Source organism: Ostrinia nubilalis, chromosome 10 (genome assembly GCF_963855985.1).
Source record: "Ostrinia nubilalis chromosome 10, ilOstNubi1.1, whole genome shotgun sequence".
Classification (NCBI taxonomy): domain Eukaryota; kingdom Metazoa; phylum Arthropoda; class Insecta; order Lepidoptera; family Crambidae; genus Ostrinia; species Ostrinia nubilalis.
In genome coordinates this window covers 9,743,331-9,761,135 of record NC_087097.1, presented here as the reverse complement: position 1 = coordinate 9,761,135, position 17,805 = coordinate 9,743,331, and the positions used below count along the sequence as shown (strand labels likewise).

Here is a 17,805-nt window from a genome sequence, read left to right as displayed (position 1 = left end):
CAGGGCCATGGGAATTTATTTTATAGTTAGCAATACATAAAACGCATCATTCACGTTCTGGTATTTGTTATTTACGTTATTTTAAACATCGGATAGATGCCATAATGATAACTATGGCAAGTGCAAGGCCTCTGAATATTTATTAGTTACGTTAGGTCAGGTTTAGTGGAAAATTTTCCAAATGGAAATAGGATAAGGCACATTTGTCAGCGTGACATGCAAATGTTACTCTGACTGAATACCGCCTGAATAATTGAGAAACGAATTACTCCACTTTGACCATAAATATTCGATGGGAAGCTATCGATTGCCCCGAAGCGTGTCCAAAATACTCGGGTGAAAGACATCACAAAACTTGACCTTTTTGAATTGACGACGGTGTTGCTTTCTTGCGTCCTTATCATCAGTTTAGGGAAGTGGTCCCTTTTAACATTTGACGTTAATCGATTCAAGTTTGGACGAGATAATAGACACGTTTCGTAATATTGTAAGACTATCATTTTAGTGCAAGCTTTAACTCAAGCTTATGTTCCGAAAGTAGGTAGAAGAATTTAATTTTGAAGTCAAAATAATTTTAAAACAACTCAATAGATGAGTTTAACTTTTTACTTTCATTCATCGGAAATATAATTAAAATGATTGGACATTAATTACAGCAAATTGGAGCCAATTCGAAGACCTACTTGTTTCTAAGCAATCTCAGCATGTATTCGAATTTAGCGTAGTAACGAAACAAATGACAATCTACGGATTTCACCTTAATTTTTACTTTAATTTGGTCGCGACACACACGTTCTTAATTAACTTCCAGCTTGCTCTACATAGAGGCTGTTTGACTTTTGCCACGGATTTTTATCTGGGCCACTAATGGGATAGTTGTAATTTAGGGGGCAATACAGTTCACTGTCTTTACGTCAACTTATAAAATAGGAAATGAGTTCATGAAAGTTATTGTCTTCTGTTAATGAGCCACAATTATTATGGTATTTGGCTCTACCAAAAACGGGTTTCAATCCTTTTCAGGGCGACCTTTATTATTTCTTATCTAGTTAGATGTGTACTTATGATCTAGATTAGAAAAGAATAAAAGTTATTGACTTCTGTTATTTTAATGAGCACATTTTATTTTTAATACTTATTTGGTAGAGGTCAAAAACTTATTCCAATCATCTTCAAGGAAAACTATTTGTCGTATCAAATACTCAACAGATTTTCTTTCAATTGCCCTACATGAAGTCTATGTGATTTATTCGTATTATTATGAAGATTAAACCCTTCCTATTTTTCATGTCGCGGATAATAAGGTCACCGGGTCAACTTCTTTACATGCTCTGAATAATGCTTTCTATTCGACTGACAAATGTCGGTTCTGAAATAGGTTCTTTTATACTACAAATGATACGGCAATTCTATGGAAAACTGTTTTCCAAATTCGTTTTGATCCTGAAAAGAAAATGTAACCTAAAATTAAATCTTTTTAGAATGATAGTACTTTGTCTATAATAATGTTACATCATGATAATAATTGAAACTTGATGTCTTTACTAACTCGCTGTTAGTAACATCGGAGTAGGAACATGTCAAGCACCTATTAATTCTTATCACAGCGGCTCGAGACTTCAACTTGAGTTCTTAATGTGTTTTAAATGATATCAGGCCGATTTGGAACGGTGTACCTACTGATGTTACTAGAATAATTTTCCACGATAAAATCTGTTACCAACTTGTGCGTAGATTTAATGCATGATAAATGTACGTTATGACATTGTTAGTGAGTTATAAAGGATATTATGTACCTAGATAACGAAATTACTTTTCCTATAAATAAATGTCTGAAGATTTTTTTATGACTTATCATTAAGAAAAGAGTCCATAAACATACTATCTGGTTGTTAATGATTATAAAAATAAAATACACTGTCTAAGTACATTTCCAAATATGTTATCCATCTTTATCGGGCGAATCGTGATGTTTGCATCTTTCGCCATTAGCGGACTAATGCGAAGTACTCGAACAACCAAATATTTGCTTAGCTCTTCGCGGTTCATATCCAGCATTCACAATACAAAATCACGTCGTCACACTCACAAGACCATAATAGAATGACCTAAATGTCAACTGACGTATCCGTGAAGTCATTAACACTGGACAGGAATAGATCCTGCACACAAGGTGTGGTAATTGCGTTAATACTTAATACATTTTCAAAGCTATTTTCATCCTTCCTGCAGTCAAAAGGTAGGCGACAATTAACGTTTAATTTATCCAACTGCAGATTCACAGAGCTGCCATTATATTAATAGAACGGGCAGCACAGACTTCTATGTGCTACTAGACAGGCCGTGAACTAAAATATTGCTCATTAAAATATTTTTCATGTGTCACCGTATCCATCCATTCGACGTGAAACTACCTACCTAGGTAATGTTTGTGACACTTATTTAGAAATATGTTGAATAGGGGATGTTCCGCGTAGCCCGCGAAGATTGTCGTCGACATACTAACACTCATATCGTTTCACGACACCTATAAAACTTTTTTATTATTTTACGTGCATTTTGTTTACTTACGTGACTTGAAATTATTTTAGGTAACCGGCACACGCCTGCACTGTGACACGATTTTCATCTAAACAACCTGTCCATTTAGTATACTTTCAGTCTATGGGGCTACATATAACATTCGTATCATTGTAGTTTAATATTCACGCTAATCGTCCGAAGCAGGCTTTTAATTGGATTGATTGCTTTCTTACTTTCATATTTATTGATCGGTAGAAATAGAAATGGAAATTAATTCTCGAAACACTTTCAAAATCGTTCCCATATTGAAAATTATTTAATTGCTGGCTAGAGTTAATGCTTGAGATATTTTCCTTTTTCTCGTATTAAGATTTTCATTCTTATTAAACTGCTCTCTCCTTTCAGACTTTTCTCTCGTAGTGTTGATACTTTTATCCCATGAATATTAATATGGTTCTGTAGGATTTTTTGTCTTATAAAGAATAAGTAGGTATAATATAATGGAATAACAATGACTGTTGTATACTTATTGTTTAATTAAGACTAACAAACAATTTTAGAGTTAATCTAACTCGCTCTTTGATGCTTTGCTATGCTATCGTCAGGTATATACCTATCTTTATTATTGCGCCACTATTTGTAATCTGACTTATGCAATAAACCATTTGAATTTGGATGCGGGATAATCTTTCTCGAACCAACAAAGAGAGCAATCCACGGTAGGTATATCCATGTGATAAATATTTTCAAGTGAATCCGCCAATTATCCGTATATTTGCAATGCCACTGACTGCAGCCTTTCATTATCTTAATAGCGCCCTGTTATGAAAAGTGATTATTATAGAAAATTCTTATATGATTAACTTTACCGTGGCAACTACGTGACATCAGACATGGAGAACGATTCAATTATTGACTGGGGAAACACACGATCATCAATCATAAAAAAGCGCCTTTGGAAAGAGCTTAGAACTTTTTAATAATGGCTGTGTGTGGTAATATTAAAAGGCATTCTATTATCGTTCTAACTAAAAGTAACTCCAAAAAGTCGTATGCCTGTTTTCACCATCAATCCGTAATTTTTAAGTGACCCTTATGAAAACAAAATTCCTGTTGTGTTACCGTAAGGGTCACTTAAAAATTAGGGATTGATGGTAAAAACGGGCAGTAGTCTCCAATAAACAAATGGTTATTAATAAAACCCATTCAAAGGGTGGCTATTATCTGTATAGGGTGATTTTTTAAAGTTTTTTAGGGTTAAAACGAAATGTCAAACCATTAATATTACATATTCGAAAGAAATCGTTATTTCGGGACTCGAAAATCGAATCGGAACAGCACGTCACAACAACTGATACGGCTTCTAATTAAACAGTGTCTCCAACGTCCCACGCATCATGACGTCACCATCGGGAAAAGTATTACAAAATATTGAGAGAGTGTGACGTAATATGACGTCTGGTTTCCGAGTAGCCCGAGTTTGGGTCGTGGTCACGGCACTCGCGGCTCACAGTATACGTCACGAAGCGGTGTGTCGCGGAGGTTCTCATAAAAGTGCCCGCTATACGCCCCACGCCTCCACACGTACGCTTTACGCCATAGCAGCTGGTCGCTCCAAAGCCTTATCAGAACAATTAATTGATAACAGACAATAACTGAAGTGCCTGATATCACGCGCTTAACTTTGTGCCGGATAGTGTGAAAGTGTTGCAATTGTGCATTCAGTGCGGTGTTTGACTTTTAACGGATTTAACATAACCACAGGTGGGTCTCTTTTTAAAGTATAACGGCAATTCAAATTACTATCTTAGGTATATTTTAATAATTACTCGTACTGTTACTCTGAACTAAGTTAAAAAGTTTCTTTTATAAGAAAGTCTTTCAGTATAATGAAAATAATACTGTCCTGAATTTCATAACGAATCAATATATCAGTTATCAACATAAGGAAACAAAATGAAATTAATTTAATACCTAAATTGGTTGTTTTTTTTATTAATAATGCTGTATTTGTATCGTTAAGTACTGCCGGTCCATAACTTTTTAAGTTAAATGCGGAAGACATTTTTGAGATCACCAAATACGTAAATGTGTGACGACGGGCAACTTGACCGGCCATTATAAGTAGGTATTTGTCTGTATAATGTAACCTTGCCGGCTTATGGAACTAATAATAACACAAATAAAAAAACTCGCTCCAAGCTATAGACATAGAGGCAGAGGCATGCATAATATCAAATCGAATTAGAGTAAAAAATACAAATCTTCTCCAACTTACTGGTTTTAATCTGATCTTGAAGTATGAATAATAAATTATTTATTAGAAATACTCTACATCTATACGTAGTTATTTTTAAAATTATGCACATGCAACTTGTTTAGCAAGCAACATTTGAATTATGCAAATAAAAGATACGAGATAAAATTACAGACAAACATGATTCCCGAAGAAAGCGAAAATAACTGCATGAGTCACCTTGGGGAAATCTTGACGATTGACATGATTCACAATCATAATGTTGTTCGTCTTGGGCCAGTTTTGAGAAAAACGTATAGCCGTGCACTATTCTCGTGATGATTGTTTTTTTAACAAACAATATCCTCATCCTTAGTCATTATATTTCGCTGTCTAGACTTCCCCAAATAATAACTATCTATACTATATAATATAGAATAGAGGTCTGAGGAAACTGCAAGCAAAAACATATTATGAACGCATCAACTTACACGTAACCGTAGGTTGGCTTCATTCACAACTGCAGCTAAGGTCATTTCAAGTATTACAAAACCTGTTCATTCAACAATTACTATGTCTTTGTTCATATTTCATATCATTTACTTCATTTATTACATTGTTAACTAACAAGTCGGTTTATAGAAAACTAATTCATGACATTAAACAGACTTGAAGGAAAAGACTTGACCAAAATTAATCTTATTTACAATCATAACTATGTAAATCAAACTGGCCATGTAATCTTCAAGTGTCACTACGCAATAATAAGGAAATGTAATAACGATATATACCTTTAACCAGCATGAAAATCGCTTTGGTGTTTATCTATGAGATGCGAGGATAAGACTAAGATACCATTGTTGGATACAAGGGTAATTTCCCATGATAACTATAATTTTCCTGCTACGCTTTTAGTAGTACTCGCACGCTTTTCTTATGTTTCAGTAAACAAACGTATTTTTCAGGGATTTGGCAACGCTTTCAGTGAAACAAGAGTGTTTGTTTTTCTATCATTTAGGCATTCGGTTGAATCATTAAGTATAGCTCTAATGTAATACTGTGTACAATAAAATTCTACTATGGTATTATTTTGTTACATATTTTCACATTGTAGAGGATTGAAGCCCAATTTGAAGACATTTAATTTGTTAGCTATTTTCAATTGGCTTTCTTTAATTTTTCTTTTCCATACTATCCCGTTATCAGCACACATTTAAGCCGGATGGAAGAAACTTTTGGCAATATTGTTAACCACTCAAAATTAAACAAATTTAGCGTTTTACTAGCAAAATGACGACATTGTCCGGCCCGGTAGGCGGCTCGCACGCGGCCCCCGATGGAAAGTTCGCCTTGAGCGCCGCGCAGCCCGCCGGATGCGGTGTCCGTTTCGTCTGTTTCACGCAATGCAAGCACATGCTCGTATTACTTACCTACTTTTGTTAAATTGTTATGTTTGGCAAACATCTTCACTTAATATTAAAAACATTTACCTAAACTTTGGACTATAACCCTCTTCTACTGACCGAGCACATTTTTCTATCGCAATTATTAAGTTATTATTGACTCGACATAAAAAACGAACATCTCGATATAAGACCGCGGACTTAGCACCTTTACCGGTCATTCTCATTGTAACGATTCGCCAGTTTTTGCTCGCAATGTGACTCATTGTATCACAAAAACCACTACTAATTTTATACGCTTATATTTTATCTGAAATCGACGTCGGTTACACCATCCAAGAGCAATTTATCTAAGCCACTTGCTTTAAAACGTTGTGAATCTAATTTTATATCTTAAAAGGTTATTAATATTTGCTTTGCTAGACTGAGGACCATGACTTCATGATGACTCACTCCATGGCTTAACGAATGCAGTAATTATAATGTAACACTTCAAAACAATGTTCACCTACGTGACGTCTTTGATAACGCTGTAATCATACAACAATACTAGAACGAATCAGTGTAGAGTTCTATCCGTGATAAGTTAAATGTTACGCATTACTTTAACATTATATTTAACAAAGTAAACCTTATCGAACTATTGCAATTTGACGTCAGAAACATACCAAACGCGTAGGCAATTTTGTGCTGCTGTCAGTATAATAAATAGGTAGGTAGGTACTTTATTCTGGTGGTATCTTCGATGCCCTTACTTGCTCTACTCGCAAGGGAAAGTGAGGCCTCGATATGGTCGTCATTATGTATATGGCGCCATTGATATTCCTGGCAGAAGCCGAAAGTATAGTGCGTTCTTGTCATGAGTATTTTTTTACGAACAGTGTAACAGTTATTATAAACTTGGATCTGAATTAAACTTACAAGTGTAGATATTTGGGTACATTTAAGAATAGACTTATACTAAAGTACTTGAAAATATACTTGAGTTTGAATCGAGATTTTAGTTACGGCCAGTTTGCTTTAGTTTCTGTAGAAAAAACATTCACTAACCTCAAAGTCAGCGTTCCCAAGGTAGCGATTAATTTTAGTTCTGCTCTCGTAACCTAATATTTCTTAATATACATATTTGTATTATCATCACTGTAGCAGATGAACGCAGTAACCTTCTACACATTCATTTATTCCTGAAAAAGTAAGCTTTCATATCTGCGAGATCTTGTAGAGTTTACCAATAGAATCTAGAATATTACTACTTGGTTCATTTTCCAACTGATATAATATGTTTTGTTGTAATTGCGAGTATAAGGTAAATGCTAACAATATGTATTTACCTTCTATACAGTTCTACTACAGTACACGTGTACCTATATTAAAACTTGAGTCGTATCGCGTTGCATTTCAGAAGTGCATTGCCTGTGCATTTATATTATTATTGTAACGCATTACCAGTTACGTTACATAGCATTTTATGCTATTGTTACTGAAATATTTTATTGATATATTTGGGTACACGAAGGCACTATGTATATTTATTCTGCAAGCTGATGGACGTGACTTTGAATTATAAAGCAGATGTGTATCCTCGGCTTTGCATTTACGTGTTTGAATGTTAATTATGTTCATCATTCTTACTTATTTCAAGCAACATTTACATAGCGAAGCACGTTTAGTAGGCGTTACACGCATCTCTTGCGTCCTTTAGCTTCTGTACTTAGTACATACGCAAAGCATTTGTTATTTATTCAATAATCATTTATTTGTTGTCCAGTATGAATGCCTTGAAAAATTTGTTCAGTCACAGATAAAATGTTAATGACCTTCCGTGTAAATAAGTTCCTTATTGGTTGTAGACAATGTCTGGTAACAATTTACATTGCGATTTGAGTCCACAAAAGAAAAAAAAATTTTGCTCATTCTTCATTCAATATTATAGATAGTGCGTTAAGCTTTATATTCTCATTTTCATTGGGATAAAATTGCAGGTTTCGCAAGGTTGCGAGCCATCAAGTCATCCGAGTCACGGATGCAACCTAGACATACTTCTGATACCAGTTACAATTCGACTATTAACTTTAATCGATGTCGCGAAACGAGTCGCATCAAACAATTGAGTCAATAATAATTTCCTTCATAGCTTTTCATTCACAACATATTGTAGATTCAGATGTTCTTTATGAACATGTGTGAACAAGAAGGTTACTTGAAGTTGACACGCTGAATAAATATCGAAATAATAGCTAGAACCTTCTGAAACTCCAACCGAGTCAAGCAGGTGAAAATAATAAAATAAGTAATATCTAATTTTTTACGTACAAAAATAATATTTTGTACGATGTAAGCTAACAATTCGAAGCCATCATGGAGTTGTTATATTTCAATTGGTTTACTATTTTTAGGCAGTGCTTAACCATTGTAAGTCAAATTATGAATTCATTTTAGTCTGTTTTGTCTCTTAATCACCCTCGGTTTCGGAGCAAGACAAAAACCTACTTGTTATACTTATTTTTAACATCCCATTCACTTGTCCTTGTGATTGAAGAGCAATATTTTAACAAGCTATTAATTTGTTGTATAGCTCAACAACCTGGTACAGTCATATTCATGAGTCATAGAAGAAAACAATAAGAAAATGCCCGCATATTATATTAGGTCGTGATTCGTGACCACCTCGGCCTTCTTGCAACACTTAGTGGTAGTATACCAGCCATAATCTCTATAAAATAACGAGCACGCGCCATATAAAACGTCATGCGTACTTTCATTGGAGATCGCCGATAACACTGACCGTTAGAGGCTTTAAAAATAATTTAAAACAAGAATAATTGGCAAATACAAGTTTGCATTTGTTTCTTAATTATAACAATTCACTGCTACTACTAAATGCAATAATGATACTTTACCGTATAGTTTACCTTTGCCTACTTATCTTTATAATTTGTGTAGAGTGGAAAATTCTACATAATCACCAAAGTCCAATGCTGTCTGAGTCGATTAAATCCAAACCATGAACGTGCGATCGGCTAGCAGCTTCAGAAAATTTAATTAAATGGATAGAGTAGGCGTACTAACTGCCGGAATATTAGGAACTGTTTGAGTCAAAGTAAAAGTGAATAACTTTTTGACGGCTTGCGTGTTTACATATCGAATGCGGTGTCGAAATATTTTTGATTAAAACATCTTTACACGTATGTCCTACTTATTCGGCGTAATAAACTGCTTTCAGTTGTGTTAATTAACGGTTTATATCAGTGCATTTGATGTAAATGTCGAGCTTTCATTTGTGAATGACAGCGGTACTTGTTCACGCACAGTGCGCGCGCGCCGGCTCCACAATCCCTTGCAATTTGCCGCCAGCCATTGTGCGCGGGAACGGTGCGTAAACACACATTGCCCTTTACATCTTCTCATTGTTTTCTCTCTGCACGATACATGCAATCGTTACGACACGATTAATAATCTTTCTTTTGTTTTGTTACAGGTAAGGCACCATCTGACTTGACAAAAGATACTGTAGGATGCAACCAGATGCATTAACCGAGTTGCAGTTTGATAAGTATTGCAAAGCTAGTTAGAATTCATTTCTAATAGACAATAACAGGAAGCCCGCATCCTCCCTTGCACAGACTCGTGAGATTTTATAATTGACTAGCTTTTCCCGTGGCATGATGCGTGTAGAATGATGCTTTTTGATTTATAACGCTTCCTTAATTCAATAGGTTGCAGTAGGATTCAGAGAAAAATCAGTCGATTAGTTTTCGCATAGGTGATTTTTTTCCAAAAAGATAGGTGGATACGAAAATGTAGAGCGATTAGAAAAATAATATTGAAGTTTATTATTTATTTTATTTTATTCTTATTGTATTTTTCACGGTTTTGTATACAGTAAAACTATTCTATTATTGTTTTATACATAGTTACTAAGACATTGTGAGCGCTCTATATTGAGACCGTGAATATAAGCACGATAATCAAAATGTACGTAAACATCTACACGTAGCCAAATTGCGTTGGCTTTCAATCGATACAGCAATAGCAGCATTAAATGATTCGTTTTTTTTAAGAAACAGAACCGAGTCTCATAAATTCACAATGAATCAAATGATTACGTAAAAAAAGCTTTTCTTAGTCTTAGACAACAACTGACTTAAAATGATGCACTTACTAAGAACAGTTAAAATGCTTACAAAATGCTAATAGCTATAACTATTTATATTCTCTAGTTAGCATTCTAGTTTTCATATTTGTGGCCTACACTACACTACATACCTACAAGCCAAGTAAAACATATTTTGCCCCAGTGCAGTGACACGTTTTACTATTCAAAACTTAAGCATTTCAACGCTGTAAAAAAACCGTATCTAAAAGAAAAACACATAAGCGGCGCATTAAAACAAACAGTATTGGAATTTACGATTTGTTATTGAAATATTGAGCCAAAAACGATTCGTGAGCTTGAAAATAGTCGACTTTTCCCGAGTTGATGGTTCAGTGAACTTCGCGGTCACCGCCGGCCGTGGACACACTTTGGCGAACATTGTCACTTGCACCAGAAATATCTTTACCCGCACCACCCATAGACTATAGACGATTCAAGTCTTCCAAGGAAAAGTAATTAACCTAATTTTTCTAAATATAAAAACCGGAAACGTATTCGTATTTGCATATTTATTCTATATTTCCCCGCGGCGCATCCAGACACATCACATCCGCATGAATTTTGTTTTGACACAGATTAAAAAATATCGTGCATCGATGCGTGTCTGTTGATAATATTCAGAGGAAAAGTGTGTTAATACCGTTATTTTGAAATAATTGAAAGAATATTGTTGGAATCAATGATATTATATAAAAACAAAAGCAGATATGTTATAAGCGCTCGCGCTGTGAATACTCAAATACGTCCCAATTGGGACGTCTTGTGTTTAGTCTTCGTGTGGCCTGCGTCGTGCGCAATCGCGTGCGTACCACACCGTAAGTTCCTGTGTTCTTACCAAAATAAATAAAAAATGCCATCGTGTGTGTTTCGAAAGTGTACCAATTATGACTCTAAAGTAAACAAAATACAAGGGATCTCTTACCACATGTGATTATGCAAAATTATTTAGTATTTATATTTTCAATTATTTATGCAAACAATCAAGACGCCATGCGCCATGTTCAAGTTAAGAAAGAGAAAGCGATCTTGTTTTGACGTTAGAGCGATAAGGATGCGTGCGCTGCGGACATAGATTAGTTAGTGCAGAATCGTTAAAACTATAACTATCTCTTTCATTTGCGTGCTATTTCGTATCTTTTGTTTCACTTATCAGTTACATTTGTCAATGTGTGCAATTTGGAATAGCTCGGCACGGATTAAAATCGTAATTTCTATGAACGTAACATATCTATAGTTCTTTAATATCATTGGTTGGAATCAAACATAAGTATTATACGTAAATATGCATTTTACAACTATCGTTCATTATTATGGAATACCTGAGGGTTATTAAAAATATTGACCTGAATGTAGAGTCAATATACATTTGGGGTATTGCTTATTTTTCATTATAATTAGTGAAAATAGTGATGCCATTTTTCAGAATAGGTCAGCTATGGATAACTAATAAATTGTATCCGTTAAAATTTATTTACCTTCGTTTTAAAACCTTGAAAGATTATTTCTTACAGTATAGATAGCGATAATTAAGAAACTGACTAGAACGTAATTAATCATTATTGTTTTATTGAACCACTCAATTCCGATGAAAGAAGTATTGAGGTCTCTACTAAAAACTAATAACAGTTATCTATTACTCGTTGTATTTTGTTGGATCCGTTAATAAACCGTGGTGTAAACTTAGAATGTATTTTACTTATTTGTAGAAATAAAAACGACCTTGCGATGAACCTACTAATAATATCGTATTATTAGAAGCAAATGTACGACTCTGTCTCGGTGAATCGATTTACGTACCTAATGCTTGCTTCTTCGTATGATTATATTATTATTTGCTTGGCCATCAATTAAACATCGAAATGCGACAAATAGATCGACCAAGTTTTGTGGCAATGACCAGCCTCGGACGTTTACCTTTACAACAACTTGAATACAAGTCCACAACAAACACCCTGGTTTGTTTTAGTGAGATTATTTTAAAAATCGATTAACAGCTCTGTCCAAGGCCTCGCATTGTTAAAAACTTTCGTAATTTACTACAAACCCGTAGATTAGAACGTTGATAAATTAAGCCGTTACTTTACCTCTTAAATTAGACGTACCTAGAGTCAATCTGCAAACAATTCATTTATTTATAGCATTTATCTTAATTATTGATTGGTTCGACGTAAATAATTGTTTTTTAATTAATTAATTACTCACTTTAAACCTACATTTTGTCTTTGTTCTTTTGTGCTATCGATGCATTTTTCCTGACCTATGATAAATAAAGTATTAAAAAACAATCAATAACATTGATAGTAATCAATCGATGATATAACTATCATTCATCGTTGTCCAACGCGCAGATAGTCAGTTATAAATATTTATAACTGATAGGGCCAGACATTAGCCGTTAAACAGGTTTATATTTGCCGGCTCTTGACTGACCAAGGACACACGGAAAACTGCCTAAGGAAATACGCGCTGGAATTTTAAAGGTTAATATAATAGTAATGATTTGGATCTCAACCCAAAATAACTTTGTGTTGACGCCATTGCTAATACATTAGCGACCGGCAAGTTTAAAATGCGAGTTTAAATAGATCATTGACTATATCAGCCTTTACTCATACTTGTCAACCAACTAAAGTCAAGGGCTTGGGTCAAGGGCTGCAAGTTTATTTATATTTTTATACGACAGCCTAGCACTTACAAGTATTTCTGTTAAACACGCAGAACACATGCATTGCATTACATTGTCCTTGTGGACCTACGCATCCAACGTAGCGCACTTACCTTTAATTTTAAAAAAGTTTTAACATCTACTTTGCGATACCGGAGTGATATTTTTTCAAAATTTAGGCCTTATACCGCTGTTTTTCTTTACGATGTTTGCGTAGGTGGAATACTTATTTGTAGAAGCCATATTGAAATAAATATCGATGAAGAATGTCTATATGTAAATATATTAAACAGACAACCTATAAAATAAATACAACCAACAAACACAACTTCTTACTCTGTTCTTACGTTCGTGGAGTAAGCTTAAGTTTCATCTAGAAAAGCATCAAGTCAATTTTACTCGTATATGTAATTGTACCTTGGTCTGTCGGTCGGTTGGTCGGTCTTGTAGAGCTATCTAATAAGCAACTTTTGGTAGACTTTCTTCTTTCCTTTTTAATTTGTATGGAGTTATATTATTCACCAATTTTAAAAGTAAAAATCGCAATTCTGTGCCATCAAAAAGATACTACTTAGTATAAATAAATTAAATTAGTCACGAAGAGTCGTGAGTTCAATTATGATGATCATAAACATCTTTGCGATAAACATGTTACTAATAAAATAATGATATTATTGTTACGATTCATGGCATGACTAGGAAATCATAACAGTACTTACTTACATTACTTTCCAAGAAATCATAGGTACTCATCACTCTCAGTCTCAGAGGTACAGTATGATTCTAAAAAATCACTAAGCTTGTTTTCTTTCCTTGGCACCCGACAAATATTAAACAATACATCATGTAATCTTTGATATGACATCAACGTTTACAATCAAAATAGAAAACATGGAATTTATCATGCATATGCAGACATGCAGTGACATAATCAAGTATTTTTTGAGCTGAAATTCCAACGGAAAAAGAAAATTGCATTAGTAGAGACACGTATAGGAACAGTGTGTGTGTTTAATCCATTTAACGAATATTATCGCCTTAACGAAACCGAAGCGTGAAGCCCTACCGCTCCGGTGGGTGGCGGCGCGGCTGCTTACAGGTGTCGCAGGTACCTTGCTGACCAGTAGATTAAATCTGAACATTATAATCGGTGAAACCTGCCCAAAGAGCGCTAATCCGCTGCGGTAATGCGATTGCACCCTTCTCGCGCTTCTAACGCTGCGATTATCCGTGACGATGAGCAGACATCATCCTGTGTTACGTATATTTTAACATAAATTAAGTTCATTATTATACTGTAATGTAAAGAAAATTAACGCGTTCAGACTTAGACATACATTTTCTTCTTCTTCTTCTTAGTCGGGTACATGGTGGGGTAATGTCATCTCTTTTAGACATACCTATAATTTATTTAATCGACATGTTTAAAAGTACCTACTACTCAGGTTCTATAGATTGATTCCTTGGTTAAACATTGCTACCCATTACGAAATATTAAGGCTTTGAAAAAATCCTTGTAGATTTTCCTCGTGGTGATTTCATCCAGTCATTTGATGAGCCAGAGCCAGACAAATAAATGGCATTTGGGCAGTTTAATAAAGCTAATATCTTGATTTAATATAAATTATGATGATTTCCATAAACGTACTTAAATCCTTATAAATCTTGATGTCTTGTCAGTGTTAAGATAACTCACATTCAGAAGTATAGATTTCTACATTACATACATAATATATCTACAATTTAGATAGCAAATTCTTTAAATCTTTTATCGAAGATATTTATTCTAGACTAGAGTTTTGATAAGATAACCCATCTCGCAGTTACGTTTTTTCTTATTTTATATTGTGGAAATAACATGGTCGGTCATACATTGAAAATATTGTGAAATAAGTGACAAGATTTTATTATTTTTCAATACAAATTAAAGGAATTTTGTAACATGGCATGGACTGGTATTTACAGTGGTTACGAAGATTATTATAGTGGATTTAACGGTCGTGGATTAATATGTAAATGTGAGTAATAATCTATTAATACTTTGATAAAATCCGTTTTGTAAAATAGTTTTTTTATTTCATCGAAATACGAAATGTTTCCTCATATGTTTTCCCTATGGGTTTGCAAACGTACAAGTTCTACCTAACTGCTTACTTAGTTACTCATACATAAAAGTGAAGTGATGATTTATTAATTAGGTAACATGACGTTTAGACGGTAAACCTCAAATACGTAAAACAGTTAACAGTTTAAATTAATAATATACATAATTACCTACCCAAATAATATGATGCAAATGGGTTTTACAGTCTGCAATTAATGCACTTTATATTAAGTAAGTACTTACTCATAATTCCGAAATTTTCAACATCTCTATGTTCTCAAAGGGGTATCCTTTAAGAAAAATGAAGTAGAGTCCACAGTCAAACTTAATTTATTTAGTTTTGTTGTATTTTTAAGCTAGAGAAAGAAGGGGTCGTAAAAACTGAAAACAAAATACAACGGTAGCTATATTTGATAAATTAGCCAAAGGATCTCTATCACTTGAGCATCTTGAATACATAAAATTTATGTAATTTAATGAATGGTTTAAGTACTGAATACTAACTACATCGCACGTCGTAACCTTTCTTAATCAACCGCAGCTGGCCCAGCGTTTGTGGACCAGGTAAACATTTGTATAATTTGCAACCAATGGAGCGCGCGTTACGAACTTGACCCACATCGTTAAGAGTCCATTGTCTTCTGTAGCAGCCTCGGTCGAGGACTCCACACCTCTAAATCGCTCTTAATTATTGCAATAAATATAACAGAAATGCCAGACGACAAATTAATCTTCCGCAAAGGGACCGTTAATTTTCTCTAACCGTCATTTAACTACAATATTCACGTTTTATGACTGTCTTTGATCATTTCCAACAACTGAATTGCGCCTAGCTAAGACTTAATTCAGAGTGCCCACCTTTTACACGTAAACTATTCCGGTTTTCAATCAGTAATTACACATAAAAGCGGCAAAATTCAACTTTGGCTCTACACTAGAAAAAGCTCGCTTAAAGCTTTTACAATCACCCAAGCTTAAAAGTTCATCAAGAACATTAGGAAAACCATCTCCATCCACAACTTCCGGTAGGTCGTCACGCACCAAGTTTTCACTGACACAAACGCCCGGCACAAATTGCCTTACGTATCATCTAATTGTGAACTTTCCCAACTTTCTTTTGACCACCGGTTTCTGAATGGCGGGTCCCGTTACGTCGGCGTGAATAGCGTGGACATCACGGTGTGATGCGGATATGCTTCCAACCGACTGTACTGTTATTGGAAACCGGTGCATCAACAGTAAATCTACTTTATCTACCAACACATTTGAATTGTCACGGTGTGTCCGGCCCTGATATACGATGTTAGGTAGGTACATACATTAAATCACAGCGCTAAATAATGACATACCGATATTGATCATTTTTTTAGGCAGATCATAGCGGAACCTATCCCTCTTATCATTTTGTTTTTCTTTCAAAAAAATAAGCTGCGAAGTTTAATATACTTTTGCATAATACTTATCTACTTTCATAATCTATATATATAAAAGAAAGTCGTGTTAGTTACTTCGCTTATAACTCAAGAACGGCTGAACCGATTTAGCTGAAAATTGTCAGGGAGGTAGTTTAGAGCCAGGAGAAGGACATAGGATACTTTTTATCACGTTATTTATTGCCATTAAGGCGGAACAAAGTTCGCCGGGTCAGCTAGTATTGTTATAAATGAACCTTAAAGATTTTCTTTTTGGAGAAAGTTTTGTGTTTCACTCTATAGACCAAAGTTTGCTGAACAAAGGTTGAATAGCGAGTGACCTTTATAAAATAGTACAATGGGCTTTTTCATAAACCAAATCTTTTCAAAACTTTTAGGCTCGTAGACATTCAAAACCAAGAAAGTCATAGGAATATCTTTTTGTACGAAAAATAAAAGGAAATAAATACTATGTTCTTGGAACACAGTAAAGGGCATCGCTGTAGGAGGAGGTACTAATGCGAGATTTTTTTTGTAAGGACAAACAAGTACTTATATTCGTACCCTCCTCCAATATTACATCATAAGTGATAATAAAAAACCCCTCCTCAGGGACCAAAATCAATGAAAAGTTTTTTATATTCTCTACATTTTCAACCTCATTTTCTTCCAAAAGTATTATCCAATATTAACCATTGAATTGTCTTCTTTCCAGGCATGTCCCTGGACGAGGGCCGCCAGTCGCAGAGGCCGTACAGATATGGCATGGTGCTGCTATGCGCCGGCGCACTCATCAACTGGCTGGGACTAGCGGAGGACTACGCGGAGCCGGTGCGCTACGTGGGCGTCGCCTGCATCGTTGCTGGGGCGCTGCTCATCTGCGCCGCCATGTGCTGCTGGCTTCAGTCGCCGGCACGACAACCCCACAATGATAGAGCCTCCCCGGATACACACCAGGTAAGATACAGCCTTTGCTTTTTTTATGTCAAGCCCTCTACTCGAACTCATGAAAGTCGCCCATTTTATTTTTATACGAGTAGTCTTTGAGACCTAAAAGTCCTGATGCGTCTGTCGTCTTTACTATTCAGCAGCAGGTCGCTAATCAGTTCATTATCAACATAGAACTTACCTTTTATGGGTACGCAAATACTGCTGCGATCTCTTGATAAGACAGCAACAAAAAAATCAACATACCAAGTTACTAATTTGATCACATAAATCTCTATTAGCGGTGACAAATTCACAAAGATTCGCTAATAAAAAGAATAGGCATCAAACGCCATGACCTCTGTAAAAACTACCTAGG

General features: G+C 35.0%; 1 protein-coding gene across 5 annotated transcripts in view; it reads left to right on the top strand.

Moving 5' to 3' along the window:
- LOC135075180 (uncharacterized) overlaps window positions 1-17,805 on the top strand; it is an 80,957-nt gene that overhangs the window by 61,336 nt on the left and 1,816 nt on the right. For 3 of the 5 annotated variants that reach the window (XM_063969542.1, XM_063969540.1, XM_063969543.1), the window contains exon 2: window positions 17,215-17,456. In XM_063969542.1, the coding sequence (XP_063825612.1) occupies window positions 17,215-17,456 (242 nt within the window). Of the gene's footprint in view, window positions 1-4,084; window positions 4,288-14,815; window positions 15,002-17,214; window positions 17,457-17,805 lie in introns of those variants that run through there. The other 2 variants (XM_063969544.1, XM_063969541.1) reach the window with 2 other exon arrangements.